Below are 20,828 nucleotides of genomic sequence, written 5' to 3'. Positions count from 1 at the left end.
TAAAAAATAGCCCTCCTTGTTGCTTAAAGCCTATTCAACACTCTACAACACGCAAAACAAAATGATTCTAAAGGCCACAAACAACAGACAAGAACAAACACAAAACATCACTGAGCATAAAAATGTGACATGCCAATGGAAGTGTCTTCTGAAGTAAATAGTATTTTTAAATTCAAAGAATTCCTTTTTTATTGTTTTCAACCTGAGAAATTAATCTCTTTACGAGTTTTTTACTCAAAAGAGTTTTAATAATTTTGAAAAACAAATCTGAGAGATTGCAAGAGCCCTATACGACACAGCGATCAATATTTGCCACTCTCTAGAGAGTGGCAACTTAGTTTGGTGACTTCATGGCATAGCACCCACGAACAAAATCCTATGAAATAATCCCAATTCTCTTTTTTTCTAGTTATGCAATGTAATTTTAGAACATAACTTACAGAAATACGGCGCTAAAAACACCACAGGGATTGATCAGAAGCTGGCCTAACATCATATGGCGTTTATAAAATAACAGTAGCAACAAAGACATACCTTCGGCCTTTAACTGTTCAGCATTACAATATATTTATCTAACATCTTGTCGCATAGTAAATATCAATTTTCTTGGAATAACTATAACACGTGAGCCGCTTATGACGAAAACAACTTTCTTCGAAGCCATGTTTTTAATCACACGAAAGGCGAATAGCATTCTGGGTAGTAAAGCTCCTTCGTCGATACGTGTTGACGAAAGAAGATATCTTTACTGTTTTCAAACAACTGCTTTTTGGCCATATGGAAAATCAGAGGCACTAATTATATTTTAAAGAAAAAGCTAGCTAAAAAGGCAAAGAAAACGACGACATTTATTACGGACGCAAAAATTGACAATACTAAAAAAATTAGAAGAAGAATCCATGTTGACAAAGAACTGCCTTAAGTTAAATTGTTGGGGAAGAATAAATTTGATGTAGCTGTAACTATCTAAAATTTGTTAGAAAAAGCCAGGGAAAGAAATTTTGATAAAAAGAGATATCAAAAGTAGCCAAGGCATAAAAGTTGCGAAGGAATCACTCAAGGATGACTTCAGACCTCGCTCGTCAGACTCATATTTTTCTCTCGCATTCGCTAATACAGATGAAATTTATACATATATAAAGTACGGATTAACTGTATACCATCTATTTAATGGATAAAAAGTCTACCTGCGGGATGTAATTCTTGTAAATAATTACGAGGACAATAAAAACCTGTGTATAATCCACACTTGTTTAATCATTGTAGTTTTTATTTTCTATGGAGTAGCCCCAACTCAATCCTTTGTTTTCCTTCAAGCAAAATGATCTAGTGAAAGAACAAAGGGAAGACTAGCCCATTGAACGATGAAAACGTTATCGCATCGCCGGGTGTTGCAAGGGGCATTCATCTTGTTATTTAGAGAATTGAAAATTTTTGGCATTTGAAAAAGGAAACTGGTTTCCCGGATCTATAAAAAATCTGGAAAATATAACGTTCGGCTTATCGATAATTTAGAAACACTGGGCTTCTTTTCCGTTTATTTTGCCTACAAATCTTATTTTCTTGATTAATTACATACTTCTCCAAGGGTATTATCTAAAGCTGATACTAAATATACTCGGTGAAGGTTATAGGCAGGTTTTGAGATTTACATTTAAAATTGTAAAATACCCAACTTTAATGTTTTATAGAATTAATTCGGAAGTAAATAGCTAATAATAATATACATAATTCTACGAGCTGTTGTCTTGCTCTGCATTGTTTTCCGAATAATTCAGTGCTATTTCGTATACCTTATTGTAGTTACTAACAAAATGCTTTTCCAAGTTTTGTTTTATGAAATTTTGCAAGTCGTCATAGTCTTTTTTGTTGCCTTCTGGTAAAATGACTGTTGATATATTTGCACGTTTTGCCTGAAAGGAAAGAAATTATCAAGGTTCATAATTAATGAGTCATTGTGTTTAAATGTTGTGTGATCAAAAAATTTGTTTGTCTATAAGGATATTAAGCATAAAGAAAGGGCAGGCCTGTGTAATCCTATAGAAAAGAATAAGATGTTATTTCAAAATAATGAGAGAGTGCTCTCTTGTCTGTATGCATAGATCAACAGCGATACTATATTTTGCTAGCTATTTATGAGTGAAATATTTATCACCTGGGAAACAAATATGTTGATATATTAAATAACTTCGTGAAAAGAAAATGTCAAAAGAGAGTTTGTTATCTTTCTGGTAGAATAATTGACGAATAAAATGTCAAACAAGAAGGATATATCCAAATGTTCTTTTATCATTGTTTTATTTGATGTAGCACTACAGCCTTTCTGTGAAACAATCATTTCGCTATATTTATATATTTCATTTCCAAAATGGCTTTGAAAAAGACGAACTTTTGAAACATGTTTCTGAAGCTTTTCGTCTGACACTCTTCAGAGTATACAACGTCAGAACATAAATCGAAAACTTATTTTATTTTATCTTATTTTATTTTCATTTTTAGTTTTTATGCCAATAACTTCCAGTGAAATGTAAGCTAGTACTCTAACTATTGAAGAAGTAAGTTTGTTAGTGGCTTATTGTACCCAACGAAAAGAGTGCGTTTGGAGCAGAATTTAAATGTGTTGTGCTCTTCTAACAAGATTGGGAATAAAACTAAGAAAGAACAATAATTTTCTCTAATCGTAGTGAATGCTTTTACAGTTTCGATGATCAGTTCATTAAACCTCTGGCTTCTCTAGAGCACGTGTGTCTCTAAAACTCAGACTGTGGAAAAACTACAATAGTTGAGATCCAACAAAACTCAAGTCAAACACCTCTTTATGGTTCTAAACCTCCCTTACTAGATCGATTAATGTTTACTTTAGGAGTGGGGTAAACGATCTGTCGAAATTGTGACAGGGTATAATGAACTTATAAGACGACAATGCACTTAATCAGCCATATATTCAACAATATATTTGCACTCACGCACAACAGCTAATATTTCTATTTTGTTTACATTCGCTTTGTAGCCTGGCTTGTCTATTTGCTATGTTTTAGCTAATCCCCTTTATTGAGCTGTTGTATTAAAGTTGTGTAATAGTTTAAATGTTAATTCGTGTTTTGGACAATTATAAACAATCTGTCCTAACTTTTTGCATCTGCAAACATTGAGGTGAGAAATTGTATATATTGTACATCAAATATATATATATATATATCTAAAATATTTATAATCTAAAACAAATCATTAGTAAAAGAACCAACAACGCTCTTACTAAACCAGTATATCGTTCCAAGAGTTGAAATCATATGTTCTAAAGAGAAAGAAGCCCCCCTAAAGAGAAAGATATGGTGAAGGGACTCTATAGCCTCGCCAAAGCAAGAATTTGTAGAGATGGGACTAGTCTTCCAAGATTAGTGTTTTAACATCTTCCTTAAAAACATTTAAAAATTGGTACCTTTCCGATAGTGACAAAACTTTCATTCATTATTTGGATAGCTGTGTAATTGGAATGTGAATTCAACAGCTATAATTTATCTAGACTCTTGTAACCACAGAAAAACTCAATTTTTTAAAAATTTATCATTATCTTATATTTCTGTCACATAAATGAGTTACTAGGTATTAATTTTATAGATTCTAGTATAAAGATAAGTAGATGTTAATTTTGGTACTCGTCAAATATTTTTCATACCTGTTTAGTAGGTCAAAAAGTACGCAGTTTCTTTGAATGAAAAACTTTTTGACCCACAAGCTTGAACTTTAATGATATTGTCTAATGCCATCGTTAAATGCAATCGATCGCTACAAATTAGAAAGATTTTTAACGTATTTCAATTTTGACATATCTTTTTGTCAGTTTCAATTCTCAACCTCAAGGCAAGATATGCTGTTGTCAGACATCTGCCTTTTGAAATTTCTTTCAATGTATGCGGTAGCTGGGTCTCTTTCAAATCTTTACTAAGACCGAAAATCTTATACTGATTTTCAAGATTTAATAAGGAGTTTCAAGAGAAAATAATCAAGGATTAATTCAACGAAAAGAGGACAGGGGGAGAACAACAAATAATGCTCTAAAGTATTAAAGAGAAAAAAGGAAAAATAAAAAGATTTAATGTATTGAAAGAAGGAGTTTCAAGTGAGTATTATCAAGGATTAATTTAACGAAAAAAGGGCAGGGGCAGCAGAACAAATAATGCTCTAAAGTATCAAAGAGAAAAAAAGAAAAATAAAAAGATTTAATGGATTAAAAGTAGGACTTTCAAGTAAGGATTATCAAGGATTAATTTAACGAAAAGAGGACAGGGGCAGAACAACAAATAATGCTCTAAAGTATCAAAGAGAAAAAAAGAAAAATAAAAAGATTTAATGGATTTAAAGAAGGAGTTTCAAGTGAGGATTATCAAGGATTAATTTAACGAAAAAAGGGCAGGGGCAGCACAGAAAATAATGCTCTAAATTATCAAAGAGAAAAAAAGAAAAATAAAAAGATTTAATGGATTAAAAGTAGGACTTTCAAGTAAGGATTATCAAGGATTAATTTAACGAAAAGAGGACAGGGGCAGAACAACAAATAATGCTCTAAAGTATTAAAAAAAAAAAGAAAAAAAAAAGATTTAATGGATTTAAAGAAGGAGTTTCAAGTGAGGATTATCAAGGATTAATTTAACGAAAAGAAGACAGGGGCAGAACACCAAATAATGCTCTAAAGTATTAAAGAGAAAAAAAAAATAAAAAGATTTAATGGATTTAAAGAAGGAGTTTCAAGTGAGGATTATCAAGGATTAATTTAACGAAAAGAAGACAGGGGCAGAACAACAAATAATGCTCTAAAGTATTAAAGAGAAAAAAAAGAAAATAAAAAAATTTAATGGATTTAAAGAAGGAGTTTCAAGTGAGGATTATCAAGGATTAATTTAACGAAAAGAGGACAGGGGCAGAACAACAAATAATGCTCTAAAGTATCGAAGAGAAACAAAAATAAAAAGATTTAATGGATTTAAAGAGTGAGATTCAAATGAGTATTATCAAGGATTAATTTAACGAAAAAAGGGCAGGGGCAGCAGAACAAATATGGCTCTAAAGTATCAAAGAGAAAAAAAGAAAAAAAAAAGATTTAATGGATTAAAAGTAGGACTTTCAAGTAAGGATTATCAAGGATTAATTAAACGAAAAGAGGACAGGGGCAGAACAACAAATAATGCTCTAAAGTATCAAAGAGAAAAAAAGAAAAATAAAATAATTTAACGAAGAATTAATTTAACGAAAAGAGGACAGGGGCAGCACAACAAATAATGCTCTAAAGTATTAAAGAGAAAAAAAGAAAAATAAAAAGATTTAATGGATTTAAAGAAGGAGTTTCAAGTGAGGATTATCAAGGATTAATTTAACGAAAAAAGGGCAGGGGCAGCACAGAAAATAATGCTCTAAATTATCAAAGAGAAAAAAAGAAAAATAAAAAGAGTTAATGGATTAAAAGTAGGACTTTCAAGTAAGGATTATCAAGGATTAATTTAACGAAAAGAGGACAGGGGCAGAACAACAAATAATGCTCTAAAGTATTAAAAAAAAAAAGAAAAAAAAAAGATTTAATGGATTTAAAGAAGGAGTTTCAAGTGAGTATTATCAAGGATTAATTTAACAAAAAGAGGACAGGGGCAGAACAACAAATAATGCTCTAAAGTATTAAAAAAAAAAAAGAAAAAAAAAAGATTTAATGGATTTAAAGAAGGAGTTTCAAGTGAGTATTATCAAGGATTAATTTAACAAAAAGAGGACAGGGGCAGAACAACAAATAATGCTCTAAAGTATTAAAGAGAAAAAAAGAAAAAAAAAAGATTTAATGGATTTAAAGAAGGAGTTTCAAGTGAGTATTATCAAGGATTAATTTAACAAAAAGAGGACAGGGGCAGAACAACAAATAATGCTCTAAAGTATTAAAGAGAAAAAAAGAAAAATAAAAAGATTTAATGGATTTAAAGAAGGAGTTTCAAGTGAGGATTATCAAGGATTAATTTAACGAAAAGAGGACAGGGGCAGCACAACAAATAATGCTCTAAAGTATTAAAGAGAAAAAAAGAAAAATAGAAAGATTTAATGGATTTAAAGAAGGAGTTTCAAGTGAGTATTATCAAGGATTAATTTAACAAAAAGAGGACAGGGGCAGAACAACAAATAATGCTCTAAAGTATCAAAGAGAAAAAAAGAAAAATTAAAAGATTTAACGAAGGATTTATTTAACGAAAAGAGGACAGGGGCAGCACAACAAATAATGCTCTAAAATATTAAAGAGAAAAAAAGAAAAATTAAAAGATTTGATGGATTTAAAGAAGGAGTTTCAAGTGAGGCTTATCAAGGATTAATTTGACGAAAAGAGGACAGGGGCAGCACAACAAATAATGCTCTAAAATATTAATGAGAAAAAAAGAAAAGTTAAAAGATTCGATGGATTTAAAGAAGGAGTTTCAAGTGAGGCTTATCAAGGATTAATTTGACGAAAAGAGGACAGGGGCAGCACAACAAATAATGCTCTAAAGTAATAAAGAGAAAAAAAGAAAAATAAAAAGATTTGATGGATTTAAAGAAGGAGTTTCAAGTGAGGCTTATCAAGGATTAATTTGACGAAAAGAGGACAGGGGCAGCACAACAAATAATGCTCTAAAATATTAAAGAGAAAAAAAAGAAAATAAAAAGATTTAATGGATTTAAAGAAGGAGTTTCAAGTGAGGCTTATCAAGGATTAATTTAACGAAAAAAGGGCAGGGGCAGCACAGAAAATAATGCTCTAAATTATCAAAGAGAAAAAAAGAAAAATAAAAAGATTTAATGGATTAAAAGTAGGACTTTCAAGTAAGGATTATCAAGGATTAATTTAACGAAAAGAGGACAGGGGCAGAACAACAAATAATGCTCTAAAGTATTAAAAAAAAAAAGAAAAAAAAAAGATTTAATGGATTTAAAGAAGGAGTTTCAAGTGAGGATTATCAAGGATTAATTTAACGAAAAGAAGACAGGGGCAGAACACCAAATAATGCTCTAAAGTATTAAAGAGAAAAAAAAAATAAAAAGATTTAATGGATTTAAAGAAGGAGTTTCAAGTGAGGATTATCAAGGATTAATTTAACGAAAAGAAGACAGGGGCAGAACAACAAATAATGCTCTAAAGTATTAAAGAGAAAAAAAAGAAAATAAAAAAATTTAATGGATTTAAAGAAGGAGTTTCAAGTGAGGATTATCAAGGATTAATTTAACGAAAAGAGGACAGGGGCAGAACAACAAATAATGCTCTAAAGTATCGAAGAGAAACAAAAATAAAAAGATTTAATGGATTTAAAGAGTGAGATTCAAATGAGTATTATCAAGGATTAATTTAACGAAAAAAGGGCAGGGGCAGCAGAACAAATATGGCTCTAAAGTATCAAAGAGAAAAAAAGAAAAAAAAAAGATTTAATGGATTAAAAGTAGGACTTTCAAGTAAGGATTATCAAGGATTAATTAAACGAAAAGAGGACAGGGGCAGAACAACAAATAATGCTCTAAAGTATCAAAGAGAAAAAAAGAAAAATAAAATAATTTAACGAAGAATTAATTTAACGAAAAGAGGACAGGGGCAGCACAACAAATAATGCTCTAAAGTATTAAAGAGAAAAAAAGAAAAATAAAAAGATTTAATGGATTTAAAGAAGGAGTTTCAAGTGAGGATTATCAAGGATTAATTTAACGAAAAAAGGGCAGGGGCAGCACAGAAAATAATGCTCTAAATTATCAAAGAGAAAAAAAGAAAAATAAAAAGAGTTAATGGATTAAAAGTAGGACTTTCAAGTAAGGATTATCAAGGATTAATTTAACGAAAAGAGGACAGGGGCAGAACAACAAATAATGCTCTAAAGTATTAAAAAAAAAAAGAAAAAAAAAAGATTTAATGGATTTAAAGAAGGAGTTTCAAGTGAGTATTATCAAGGATTAATTTAACAAAAAGAGGACAGGGGCAGAACAACAAATAATGCTCTAAAGTATTAAAAAAAAAAAGAAAAAAAAAGATTTAATGGATTTAAAGAAGGAGTTTCAAGTGAGTATTATCAAGGATTAATTTAACAAAAAGAGGACAGGGGCAGAACAACAAATAATGCTCTAAAGTATTAAAGAGAAAAAAAGAAAAAAAAAAGATTTAATGGATTTAAAGAAGGAGTTTCAAGTGAGTATTATCAAGGATTAATTTAACAAAAAGAGGACAGGGGCAGAACAACAAATAATGCTCTAAAGTATTAAAGAGAAAAAAAGAAAAATAAAAAGATTTAATGGATTTAAAGAAGGAGTTTCAAGTGAGGATTATCAAGGATTAATTTAACGAAAAAAGGGCAGGGGCAGCACAGAAAATAATGCTCTAAATTATCAAAGAGAAATAAAAGAAAAATAAAAAGAGTTAATGGATTAAAAGTAGGACTTTCAAGTAAGGATTATCAAGGATTAATTTAACGAAAAGAGGACAGGGGCAGAACAACAAATAATGCTCTAAAGTATTAAAAAAAAAAAGAAAAAAAAAGATTTAATGGATTTAAAGAAGGAGTTTCAAGTGAGTATTATCAAGGATTAATTTAACAAAAAGAGGACAGGGGCAGAACAACAAATAATGCTCTAAAGTATTAAAGAGAAAAAAAGAAAAATAAAAAGATTTAATGGATTTAAAGAAGGAGTTTCAAGTGAGGATTATCAAGGATTAATTTAACAAAAAGAGGACAGGGGCAGAACAACAAATAATGCTCTAAAGTATCAAAGAGAAAAAAAGAAAAATAAAAAGATTTAACGAAGGATTTATTTAACGAAAAGAGGACAGGGGCAGCACAACAAATAATGCTCTAAAATATTAAAGAGAAAAAAAGAAAAATTAAAAGATTTGATGGATTTAAAGAAGGAGTTTCAAGTGAGTATTATCAAGGATTAATTTAACAAAAAGAGGACAGGGGCAGAACAACAAATAATGCTCTAAAGTATCAAAGAGAAAAAAAGAAAAATAAAAAGATTTAACGAAGGATTTATTTAACGAAAAGAGGACAGGGGCAGCACAACAAATAATGCTCTAAAGTATTAAAGAGAAAAAAAGAAAAATAGAAAGATTTAATGGATTTAAAGAAGGAGTTTCAAGTGAGTATTATCAAGGATTAATTTAACAAAAAGAGGACAGGGGCAGAACAACAAATAATGCTCTAAAGTATCAAAGAGAAAAAAAGAAAAATTAAAAGATTTAACGAAGGATTTATTTAACGAAAAGAGGACAGGGGCAGCACAACAAATAATGCTCTAAAATATTAAAGAGAAAAAAAGAAAAATTAAAAGATTTGATGGATTTAAAGAAGGAGTTTCAAGTGAGGCTTATCAAGGATTAATTTGACGAAAAGAGGACAGGGGCAGCACAACAAATAATGCTCTAAAATATTAATGAGAAAAAAAGAAAAATTAAAAGATTCGATGGATTTAAAGAAGGAGTTTCAAGTGAGGCTTATCAAGGATTAATTTGACGAAAAGAGGACAGGGGCAGCACAACAAATAATGCTCTAAAGTAATAAAGAGAAAAAAAGAAAAATAAAAAGATTTGATGGATTTAAAGAAGGAGTTTCAAGTGAGGCTTATCAAGGATTAATTTGACGAAAAGAGGACAGGGGCAGCACAACAAATAATGCTCTAAAATATTAAAGAGAAAAAAAAGAAAATAAAAAGATTTAATGGATTTAAAGAAGGAGTTTCAAGTGAGGCTTATCAAGGATTAATTTGACGAAAAGAGGACAGGGGCAGCACAACAAATAATGCTCTAAAATATTAAAGAGAAAAAAAGAAAAATAAAAAGATTTAATGGATTTAAAGAAGGAGTTTCTAGTGAGTATTATCAAGGATTAATTTAACAAAAAGAGGACAGGGGCAGAACAACAAATAATGCTCTAAAGTATCAAAGAGAAAAAAAGAAAAATAAAAAGATTTAACGAAGGATTTATTTAACGAAAAGAGGACAGGGGCAGCACAACAAATAATGCTCTAAAATATTAAAGAGAAAAAAAGAAAAATTAAAAGATTTGATGGATTTAAAGAAGGAGTTTCAAGTGAGGCTTATCAAGGATTAATTTGACGAAAAGAGGACAGGGGCAGCACAACAAATAATGCTCTAAAGTATTAAAGAGAAAAAAAGAAAAATAAAAAGATTTAATGGATTTAAAGAAGGACTTTCAAAACAAGAAAATCAAGGATTGATTTAACGAAAAGAGGACAGGTGCAGAAAAACAAATAATGCTCTAAAGTATTAAAAAAAAAAGAAAAAAAAAAAGATTTAATGGATTTAAAGAAGGAGTTTCAAGTGAGGATTATCAAGGATTAATTTAACAAAAAGAGGACAGGGGCAGAACAACAAATAATGCTCTAAAGTATCAAAGAGAAAAAAAGAAAAATAAAAAGATTTAACGAAGGATTTATTTAACGAAAAGAGGACAGGGGCAACACAACAAATAATGCTCTAAAGTATTAAAGAGAAAAAAAAGAAAATAAAAAGATTTAATGGATTTAAAGAAGGAGTTTCAAGTGAGGATTATCAAGGATTAATTTAACAAAAAGAGGACAGGGGCAGAACAACAAATAATGCTCTAAAGTATCAAAGAGAAAAAAAGAAAAATAAAAAGATTTAACGAAGGATTTATTTAACGAAAAGAGGACAGGGGCAGCACAACAAATAATGCTCTAAAGTATTAAAGAGAAAAAAAGAAAAATAGAAAGATTTAATGGATTTAAAGAAGGAGTTTCAAGTGAGTATTATCAAGGATTAATTTAACAAAAAGAGGACAGGGGCAGAACAACAAATAATGCTCTAAAGTATCAAAGAGAAAAAAGAAAAATTAAAAGATTTAACGAAGGATTTATTTAACGAAAAGAGGACAGGGGCAGCACAACAAATAATGCTCTAAAATATTAAAGAGAAAAAAAGAAAAATTAAAAGATTTGATGGATTTAAAGAAGGAGTTTCAAGTGAGGCTTATCAAGGATTAATTTGACGAAAAGAGGACAGGGGCAGCACAACAAATAATGCTCTAAAATATTAATGAGAAAAAAAGAAAAATTAAAAGATTCGATGGATTTAAAGAAGGAGTTTCAAGTGAGGCTTATCAAGGATTAATTTGACGAAAAGAGGACAGGGGCAGCACAACAAATAATGCTCTAAAATATTAAAGAGAAAAAAAAGAAAATAAAAAGATTTAATGGATTTAAAGAAGGAGTTTCAAGTGAGGCTTATCAAGGATTAATTTGACGAAAAGAGGACAGGGGCAGCACAACAAATAATGCTCTAAAATATTAAAGAGAAAAAAAGAAAAATAAAAAGATTTAATGGATTTAAAGAAGGAGTTTCTAGTGAGTATTATCAAGGATTAATTTAACAAAAAGAGGACAGGGGCAGAACAACAAATAATGCTCTAAAGTATCAAAGAGAAAAAAAGAAAAATAAAAAGATTTAACGAAGGATTTATTTAACGAAAAGAGGACAGGGGCAGCACAACAAATAATGCTCTAAAATATTAAAGAGAAAAAAAGAAAAATTAAAAGATTTGATGGATTTAAAGAAGGAGTTTCAAGTGAGGCTTATCAAGGATTAATTTGACGAAAAGAGGACAGGGGCAGCACAACAAATAATGCTCTAAAGTATTAAAGAGAAAAAAAGAAAAATAAAAAGATTTAATGGATTTAAAGAAGGAGTTCCAAGTGAGGATTATCAAGGATTAATTTAACGAAAAGAAGACAGGGGCAGAACAACAAATAATGCTTTAAAGTATTAAAGAGAAAAAAAAGAAAATAAAAAGATTTAATGGATTTAAAGAAGGAGTTTCAAGTGAGGATTATCAAGGATTAATTTAACGAAAAGAGGACAGAGGCAGAACAACAAATAATGCACTAAAGTATCGAAGAGAAACAAAAATAAAAAGATTTAATGGATTTAAAGAAGGAGTTTCAAGTGAGGATTATCAAGGATTATTTTAACGAAAAGAGGACAGGGGCAGAACAGCAAATAATGCACTAAAGTATCAAAGAGAAACTAAAATAAAAAGATTTAATGGATTTAAAGAAGGAGTTTCAAGTGAGGATCATCAAGGATTAATTTAACGAAAAGAGGACAGGGGCAGAACACCAAATAATGCTCTAAAGTATCAAAGAGAAAAAAAAGAAAATAAAAAGATTTAATGGATTTAAAGAAGGAGTTTCAAGTGAGGATCATCAAGGATTAATTTAACGAAAAGAGGACAGGGGCAGAACACCAAATAATGCTCTAAAGTATTAAAGAGAAAAAAAAGAAAATAAAAAGATTTAATGGATTTAAAGAAGGAGTTTCAAGTGAGGATCATCAAGGATTAATTTAACGAAAAGAGGACAGGGGCAGAACACCAAATAATGCTCTAAAGTATTAAAGAGAAAATAAAGAAAATAAAAAGATTTAATGGATTTAAAGAAGGAGTTTCAAGTGAGGATCATCAAGGATTAATTTAACGAAAAGAGGACAGGGGCAGAACACCAAATAATGCTCTAAAGTATTAAAGAGAAAAAAAAGAAAATAAAAAGATTTAATGGATTTAAAGAAGGAGTTTCAAGTGAGGATCATCAAGGATTAATTTAACGAAAAGAGGAAAGGGGCAGAACACCAAATAATGCTCTAAAGTATTAAAGAGAAAAAAAAGAAAATAAAAAGATTTAATGTATTTAAAGAAGGAGTTTCAAGTGAGGATCATCAAGGATTAATTTAACGAAAAGAGGACAGGGGCAGAACACCAAATAATGCTCTAAAGTATTAAAGAGAAAAAAAAGAAAATAAAAAGATTTAATGGATTTAAAGAAGGAGTTTCAAGTGAGGATCATCAAGGATTAATTTAACAAAAAGAGGACAGGGGCAGAACAACAAATAATGCTATAAAGTATTAAAGAGAAAAAAAGAAAAATAAAAATATTTAATGGATTTAAAGAAAGAGCTTCAAGTGAGGATTATCAAGGATTAATTTAACGAAAAGAGGACGGGGGCAGCACAACAAATAATGCTCTAAAGTATTAAAGAGAAAAAAAGAAAAATAAAAAGATTTAATGGATTTAAATAAGGAGTTTCAAGTGAGGATTATCAAGGATTAATTTAACGAAAAAAGGGCAGGGGCAGCACAGAAAATAATGCTCTAAATTATCAAAGAGAAAAAAAGAAAAATAAAAAGAGTTAATGGATTAAAAGTAGGACTTTCAAGTAAGGATTATCAAGGATTAATTTAACGAAAAGAGGACAGGGGCAGAACAACAAATAATGCTCTAAAGTATTAAAGAGAAAAAAAAGAAAATAAAAAGATTTAATGGATTTAAAGAAGGAGTTTCAAGTGAGGATCATCAAGGATTAATTTAACGAAAAGAGGACAGGGGCAGAACACCAAATAATGCTCTAAAGTATTAAAGAGAAAAAAAAGAAAATAAAAAGATTTAATGGATTTAAAGAAGGAGTTTCAAGTGAGGATCATCAAGGATTAATTTAACGAAAAGAGGAAAGGGGCAGAACACCAAATAATGCTCTAAAGTATTAAAGAGAAAAAAAAGAAAATAAAAAGATTTAATGTATTTAAAGAAGGAGTTTCAAGTGAGGATCATCAAGGATTAATTTAACGAAAAGAGGACAGGGGCAGAACACCAAATAATGCTCTAAAGTATTAAAGAAAAAAAAAAGAAAATAAAAAGATTTAATGGATTTAAAGAAGGAGTTTCAAGTGAGGATTATCAAGGATTAATTTAACGAAAAGAAGACAGGGGCAGAACAACAAATAATGCTCTAAAGTATTAAAGAGAAAAAAAAGAAAATAAAAAGATTTAATGGATTTAAAGAAGGAGTTTCAAGTGAGGATCATCAAGGATTAATTTAACAAAAAGAGGACAGGGGCAGAACAACAAATAATGCTATAAAGTATTAAAGAGAAAAAAAGAAAAATAAAAATATTTAATGGATTTAAAGAAAGAGCTTCAAGTGAGGATTATCAAGGATTAATTTAACGAAAAGAGGACGGGGGCAGCACAACAAATAATGCTCTAAAGTATTAAAGAGAAAAAAAGAAAAATAAAAAGATTTAATGGATTTAAATAAGGAGTTTCAAGTGAGGATTATCAAGGATTAATTTAACGAAAAAAGGGCAGGGGCAGCACAGAAAATAATGCTCTAAATTATCAAAGAGAAAAAAAGAAAAATAAAAAGAGTTAATGGATTAAAAGTAGGACTTTCAAGTAAGGATTATCAAGGATTAATTTAACGAAAAGAGGACAGGGGCAGAACAACAAATAATGCTCTAAAGTATTAAAGAGAAAAAAAGAAAAATAAAAAGATTTAATGGATTTAGAGAAAATAAAAAGATTTAATGGATTTAAAGAAGGAGTTTCAAGTGAGGATCATCAAGGATTAATTTAACAAAAAGAGGACAGGGACAGAACAACAAATAATGCTATAAAGTATTAAAGAGAAAAAAAGAAAAATAAAAAGATTTAAAGAAGGATTAATTTAACGAAAAGAGGACAGGGGCAGAACACAAAATAATGCTCGAAAGTATTAAAGAGAAAAAAAGAAAAATAAAAAGATTTAATGGATTTAAAGAAGGAGTTTCAAGTGAGGATTATCAAGGATTAATTTAACGAAAAGAAGACAGGGGCAGAACAACAAATAATGCTCTAAAGTATTAAAGAGAAAAAAAAGAAAATAAAAAGATTTAATGGATTTAAAGAAGGAGTTTCAAGTGAGGATTATCAAGGATTAATTTAACGAAATAAGGACAGGGGCAGAACAACAAATAATGCACTAAAGTATCAAAGAGAAACTAAAATAAAAAGATTTAATGGATTTAAAGAAGGAGTTTCAAGTGAGGATCATCAAGGATTAATTTAACGAAAAGAGGACAGGGGCAGAGCACCAAATAATGCTCTAAAGTATCAAAGAGAAAAAAAGAAAAATAAAAAGATTTAATGGATTTAAAGAAAGAGTTTCAAGTGAGGATCATCAAGGATTAATTTAACAAAAAGAGGACAGGGGCAGAACAACAAATAATGCTATAAAGTATTAAAGAGAAAAAAAGAAAAATAAAAAGATTTAATGGATTTAGAGAAGGAGTTTCAAGTGAGGATCATCAAGGATTAATTTAACAAAAAGAGGACAGGGGCAGAACAACAAATAATGCTATAAAGTATTAAAGAGAAAAAAAGAAAAATAAAAAGATTTAATGGATTTAAAGAAAGAGTTTCAAGTGAGGATCATCAAGGATTAATTTAACAAAAAGAGGACAGGGGCAGAACAACAAATAATGCTATAAAGTATTAAAGAGAAAAAAAGAAAAATAAAAAGATTTAATGGATTTAAAGAAGGAGTTTCAAGTGAGGATCATGAAGGATTAATTTAACAAAAAGAGGACAGGGGCAGAACAACAAATAATGCTCTAAAGTATTAAAGAGAAAAAAAGAAAAATAAAAAGATTTAATGGATTTAAAGAAGGAGTTTCAAGTGAGGATCATCAAGGATTAATTTAACAAAATGAGGACAGGGACAGAACAACAAATAATGCTATAAAGTATTAAAGAGAAAAAAAGAAAAATAAAAAGATTTAACGAAGGATTAATTTAACGAAAAGAGGACAGGGGCAGAACACAAAATAATGCTCGAAAGTATTAAAGAGAAAAAAAGAAAAATAAAAAGATTTAATGGATTTAAAGAAGGAGTTTCAAGTGAGGATTATCAAGGATTAATTTAACGAAAAGAAGACAGGGGCAGAACAACAAATAATGCTCTAAAGTATTAAAGAGAAAAAAAAGAAAATAAAAAGATTTAATGGATTTAAAGAAGGAGTTTCAAGTGAGGATTATCAAGGATTAATTTAACGAAATAAGGACAGGGGCAGAACAACAAATAATGCACTAAAGTATCAAAGAGAAACTAAAATAAAAAGATTTAATGGATTTAAAGAAGGAGTTTCAAGTGAGGATCATCAAGGATTAATTTAACGAAAAGAGGACAGGGGCAGAACACCAAATAATGCTCTAAAGTATCAAAGAGAAAAAAAGAAAAATAAAAAGATTTAATGGATTTAAAGAAAGAGTTTCAAGTGAGGATCATCAAGGATTAATTTAACAAAAAGAGGACAGGGGCAGAACAACAAATAATGCTATAAAGTATTAAAGAGAAAAAAAGAAAAATAAAAAGATTTAATGGATTTAGAGAAGGAGTTTCAAGTGAGGATCATCAAGGATTAATTTAACAAAAAGAGGACAGGGGCAGAACAACAAATAATGCTATAAAGTATTAAAGAGAAAAAAAGAAAAATAAAAAGATTTAATGGATTTAAAGAAAGAGTTTCAAGTGAGGATCATCAAGGATTAATTTAACAAAAAGAGGACAGGGGCAGAACAACAAATAATGCTATAAAGTATTAAAGAGAAAAAAAGAAAAATAAAAAGATTTAATGGATTTAAAGAAGGAGTTTCAAGTGAGGATCATGAAGGATTAATTTAACAAAAAGAGGACAGGGGCAGAACAACAAATAATGCTCTAAAGTATTAAAGAGAAAAAAAGAAAAATAAAAAGATTTAATGGATTTAAAGAAGGAGTTTCAAGTGAGGATCATCAAGGATTAATTTAACAAAATGAGGACAGGGACAGAACAACAAATAATGCTATAAAGTATTAAAGAGAAAAAAAGAAAAATAAAAAGATTTAACGAAGGATTAATTTAACGAAAAGAGGACAGGGGCAGAACACAAAATAATGCTCGAAAGTATTAAAGAGAAAAAAAGAAAAAATAAAAAGATTTAATGGATTTAAAGAAAGAGTTTCAAGTGACGATCATCAAGGATTAATTTAACGAAAAGAGGACAGGGGCAGAACACCAAATAATGCTCTAAAGTATCAAAGAGAAAAAAAGAAAAATAAAAAGATTTAATGGATTTAAAGAAGGAGTTTCAAGTGAGGATCATCAAGGATTAATTTAACAAAAAGAGGATAGGGGCAGAACAACAAATAATGCTATAAAGTATTAAAGAGAAAAAAAGAAAAATAAAAAGATTTAATGGATTTAAAGAAAGAGTTTCAAGTGAGGATCATCAAGGATTAATTTAACAAAAAGAGGACAGGGGCAGAACAACAAATAATGCTCTAAAGTATCAAAGAGAAAAAAAGAAATATAAAAAGATTTAACGAAGGATTAATTTAACGAAAAGAGGACAGGGGCAGAACACCAAATAATGCTCTAAAGTATTAAAGAGAAAAAAAGAAAAATAAAAAGATTTAATGGATTTAAAGAAAGAGTTTCAAGTGAGGATTATCAAGGATTAATTTAACGAAAAGAGGACGGGGGCAGCACAACAAATAATGCTCTAAAGTATCAAAGAGAAAAAAAGAAAAATAAAAAGATTCAATGGATTGAAAGAAAGAGTTTTAAGTGAGGATTATCAAGGATTAATTTAACGAAAAGAGGACGGGGGCAGCACAACAAATAATGCTCTAAAGTATTAAAGAGAAAAATAGAAAAAAAAAAAGATTTAATGGATTGAAAGAAGGAGTTTTAAGTGAGGATTATCAAGGATTAATTTAACGAAAAGAGGACGGGGGCAGCACAACAAATAATGCTCTAAAGTATCAAAGAGAAAAAAAGAAAAATAAAAAGATTCAATGGATTGAAAGAAGGAGTTTTAAGTGAGGATTATCAAGGATTAATTTAACGAAAAGAGGACGGGGGCAGCACAACAAATAATGCTCTAAAGTATCAAAGAGAAACAAAAATAAAAAGATTTAATGGATTGAAAGAAGGAGTTTCAAGTGAGGATTATCAAGGATTAATTTAACGAAAAGAGGGCAGGGGCAGCACAACAAATAATGCTCTAAAGTATTAAAGAGAAAAAAATAAAAATAAAAAGATTTAATGGATTGAAAGAAGGAGTTTCAAGTGAGGATTATCAAGGATTAATTTAACGAAAAGAGGACGGGGCAGAACAACAAATAATGCTCTAAAGTATTAAAGAGAAAAAAGAAAAATAAAAAGATTCAATGGATTCAAAGAAGGAGTTTTAAGTGAGGATTATCAAGGATTAATTTAACGAAAAGAGGACGGGGGCAGAACACCAAATAATGCTCTAAAGTATCAAAGAGAAAAAAAGAAAAATAAAAAGATTTAATGGATTAAAAGAAGGAGTTTTAAGTGAGGATTATCAAGGATTAATTTAACGAAAAGAGGACGGGGGCAGCACAACAAATAATGCTCTAAAGTATCAAAGAGAAACAAAAATAAAAAGATTTAATGGATTGAAAGAAGGAGTTTTAAGTGAGGATTATCAAGGATTTATTTAACGAAAAGAGGACGGGGGCAGCACAACAAATAATGCTCTAAAGTATTAAAGAGAAAAATAGAAAAATAAAAAGATTTAATGGATTGAAAGAAGGAGTTTTAAGTGAGGATTATCAAGGATTAATTTAACGAAAAGAGCACGGGGGCAGCACAACAAATAATGCTCTAAAGTATCAAAGAGAAACAAAAATAAAAAGATTTAATGGATTGAAAGAAGGAGTTTTAAGTGAGGATTATCAAGGATTAATTTAACGAAAAGAGGACGGGGGCAGCACAACAAATAATGCTCTAAAGTATCAAAGAGAAACAAAAATAAAAAGATTTAATGGATTGAAAGAAGGAGTTTCAAGTGAGGATTATCAAGGATTAATTTAACGAAAAGAGGGCAGGGGCAGCACAACAAATAATGCTCTAAAGTATTAAAGAGAAAAAAATAAAAATAAAAAGATTTAATGGATTGAAAGAAGGAGTTTCAAGTGAGGATTATCAAGGATTAATTTAACGAAAAGAGGACGGGGCAGAACAACAAATAATGCTCTAAAGTATTAAAGAGAAAAAAGAAAAATAAAAAGATTCAATGGATTCAAAGAAGGAGTTTTAAGTGAGGATTATCAAGGATTAATTTAACGAAAAGAGGACGGGGGCAGAACACCAAATAATGCTCTAAAGTATCAAAGAGAAAAAAAGAAAAATAAAAAGATTTAATGGATTAAAAGAAGGAGTTTTAAGTGAGGATTATCAAGGATTAATTTAACGAAAAGAGGACGGGGGCAGCACAACAAATAATGCTCTAAAGTATCAAAGAGAAACAAAAATAAAAAGATTTAATGGATTGAAAGAAGGAGTTTTAAGTGAGGATTATCAAGGATTTATTTAACGAAAAGAGGACGGGGGCAGCACAACAAATAATGCTCTAAAGTATTAAAGAGAAAAAAAGAAAAATAGAAAGATTTAATGGATTTAAAGAAGGAGTTTTAAGTGAGGATTATCAAGGATTTATTTAACGAAAAGAGGACAGGGGCAGCACAACAAATAATGCTCTAAAGTATTAAAGAGAAAAAAAGAAAAATAAAAAGATTTAATGGATTTAAAAAAGGAGTTTTAAGTGAGGATTATCAAGGATTTATTTAACGAAAAGAGGACGGGGGCAGCACAACAAATAATGCTCTAAAGTATTAAAGAGAAAAAATGAAAAATAAAAAGATTTAATGGATTTAAAGAAGGAGTTTTAAGTGAGGATTATCAAGGATTAATTTAACGAAAAGAGGACAGGGGCAGCACAACAAATAATGCTCTAAAGTATTAAAGAGAAAAATAGAAAAATAAAAAGATTTAATGGATTTAAAGAAGAAGTTTTAAGTGAGGATTATCAAGGATTTATTTAACGAAAAGAGGACGGGGGCAGCACAACAAATAATGCTCTAAAGTATTAAAGAGAAAAAAAGAAAAATAAAAAGATTTAATGGATTTAAAGAAGGAGTTTTAAGTGAGGATTATCAAGGATTAATTTAACGAAAAGAGGACAGGGGCAGCACAACAAATAATGCTCTAAAGTATTAAAGAGAAAAATAGAAAAATAAAAAGATTTAATGGATTTAAAGAAGAAGTTTTAAGTGAGGATTATCAAGGATTTATTTAACGAAAAGAGGACGGGGGCAGCACAACAAATAATGCTCTAAAGTATTAAAGAGAAAAAAAGAAAAATAAAAAGATTTAATGGATTTAAAGAAGGAGTTTTAAGTGAGGATTAACAAGGATTAATTTAACGAAAAGAGGACGGGGGCAGCACAACAAATAATGCTCTAAAGTATTAAAGAGAAAAAAAGAAAAAAAAAAGATTTAATGGATTTAAAGAAGGAGTTTTAAGTGAGGATTATCAAGGATTAATTTAACGAAAAAAGGACAGGGGCAGCACAACAAATAATGCTCTAAAGTATTAAAGAGAAAAAAAGAAAAATTAAAAGATTTAATGGATTTAAAGAAGGAGTTTAAAGTGAGGATTATCAAGGATTAATTTAACGAAAAGAGGACAGGGGCAGCACAACAAATAATGCTCTAAAGTATTAAAGAGAAAAAAAGAAAAATAAAAAGATTTAATGGATTTAAAGAAGGAGTTTTAAGTGAGGATTATCAAGGATTAATTTAACGAAAAGAGGACAGGGGCAGCACAACAAATAATGCTCTAAAGTATTAAAGAGAAAAATAGAAAAATAAAAAGATTTAATGGATTTAAAGAAGAAGTTTTAAGTGAGGATTATCAAGGATTTATTTAACGAAAAGAGGACGGGGGCAGCACAACAAATAATGCTCTAAAGTATTAAAGAGAAAAAAAGAAAAATAAAAAGATTTAATGGATTTAAAGAAGGAGTTTTAAGTGAGGATTATCAAGGAGTAATTTAACGAAAAGAGGACGGGGGCAGAACAACAAATAATGCTCTAAAGTATTAAAGAGAAAAAAAGAAAAATAAAAAGATTTAATGGATTTAA

General features: G+C 29.4%; 1 protein-coding gene across 8 annotated transcripts in view; it reads right to left on the bottom strand.

Moving 5' to 3' along the window:
* LOC135688683 (uncharacterized) overlaps window positions 1-20,828 on the bottom strand; it is a 160,771-nt gene that overhangs the window by 21,046 nt on the left and 118,897 nt on the right. For 6 of the 8 annotated variants that reach the window (XR_016145022.1, XM_089114391.1, XM_089114393.1 and 3 more), the window contains one exon: window positions 535-1,913. Coding sequence is in view for 5 of the 8 variants with exons in the window: in XM_089114391.1 (XP_088970517.1) it covers window positions 1,734-1,913 (180 nt within the window). In the remaining 3 variants the exon portion in view is untranslated. Of the gene's footprint in view, window positions 1-534; window positions 1,914-3,676; window positions 3,787-20,828 lie in introns of all 8 variants that reach the window. The other 2 variants (XR_016145023.1, XR_016145024.1) reach the window with 1 other exon arrangement.

This window comes from Rhopilema esculentum, chromosome 20 (assembly GCF_057945365.1).
Source record: "Rhopilema esculentum isolate cy_ngs chromosome 20, ASM5794536v1, whole genome shotgun sequence".
NCBI classification, from domain to species: Eukaryota; Metazoa; Cnidaria; class Scyphozoa; order Rhizostomeae; family Rhizostomatidae; genus Rhopilema; species Rhopilema esculentum.
This window is presented reverse-complemented; position numbering and strand designations above follow the sequence as displayed.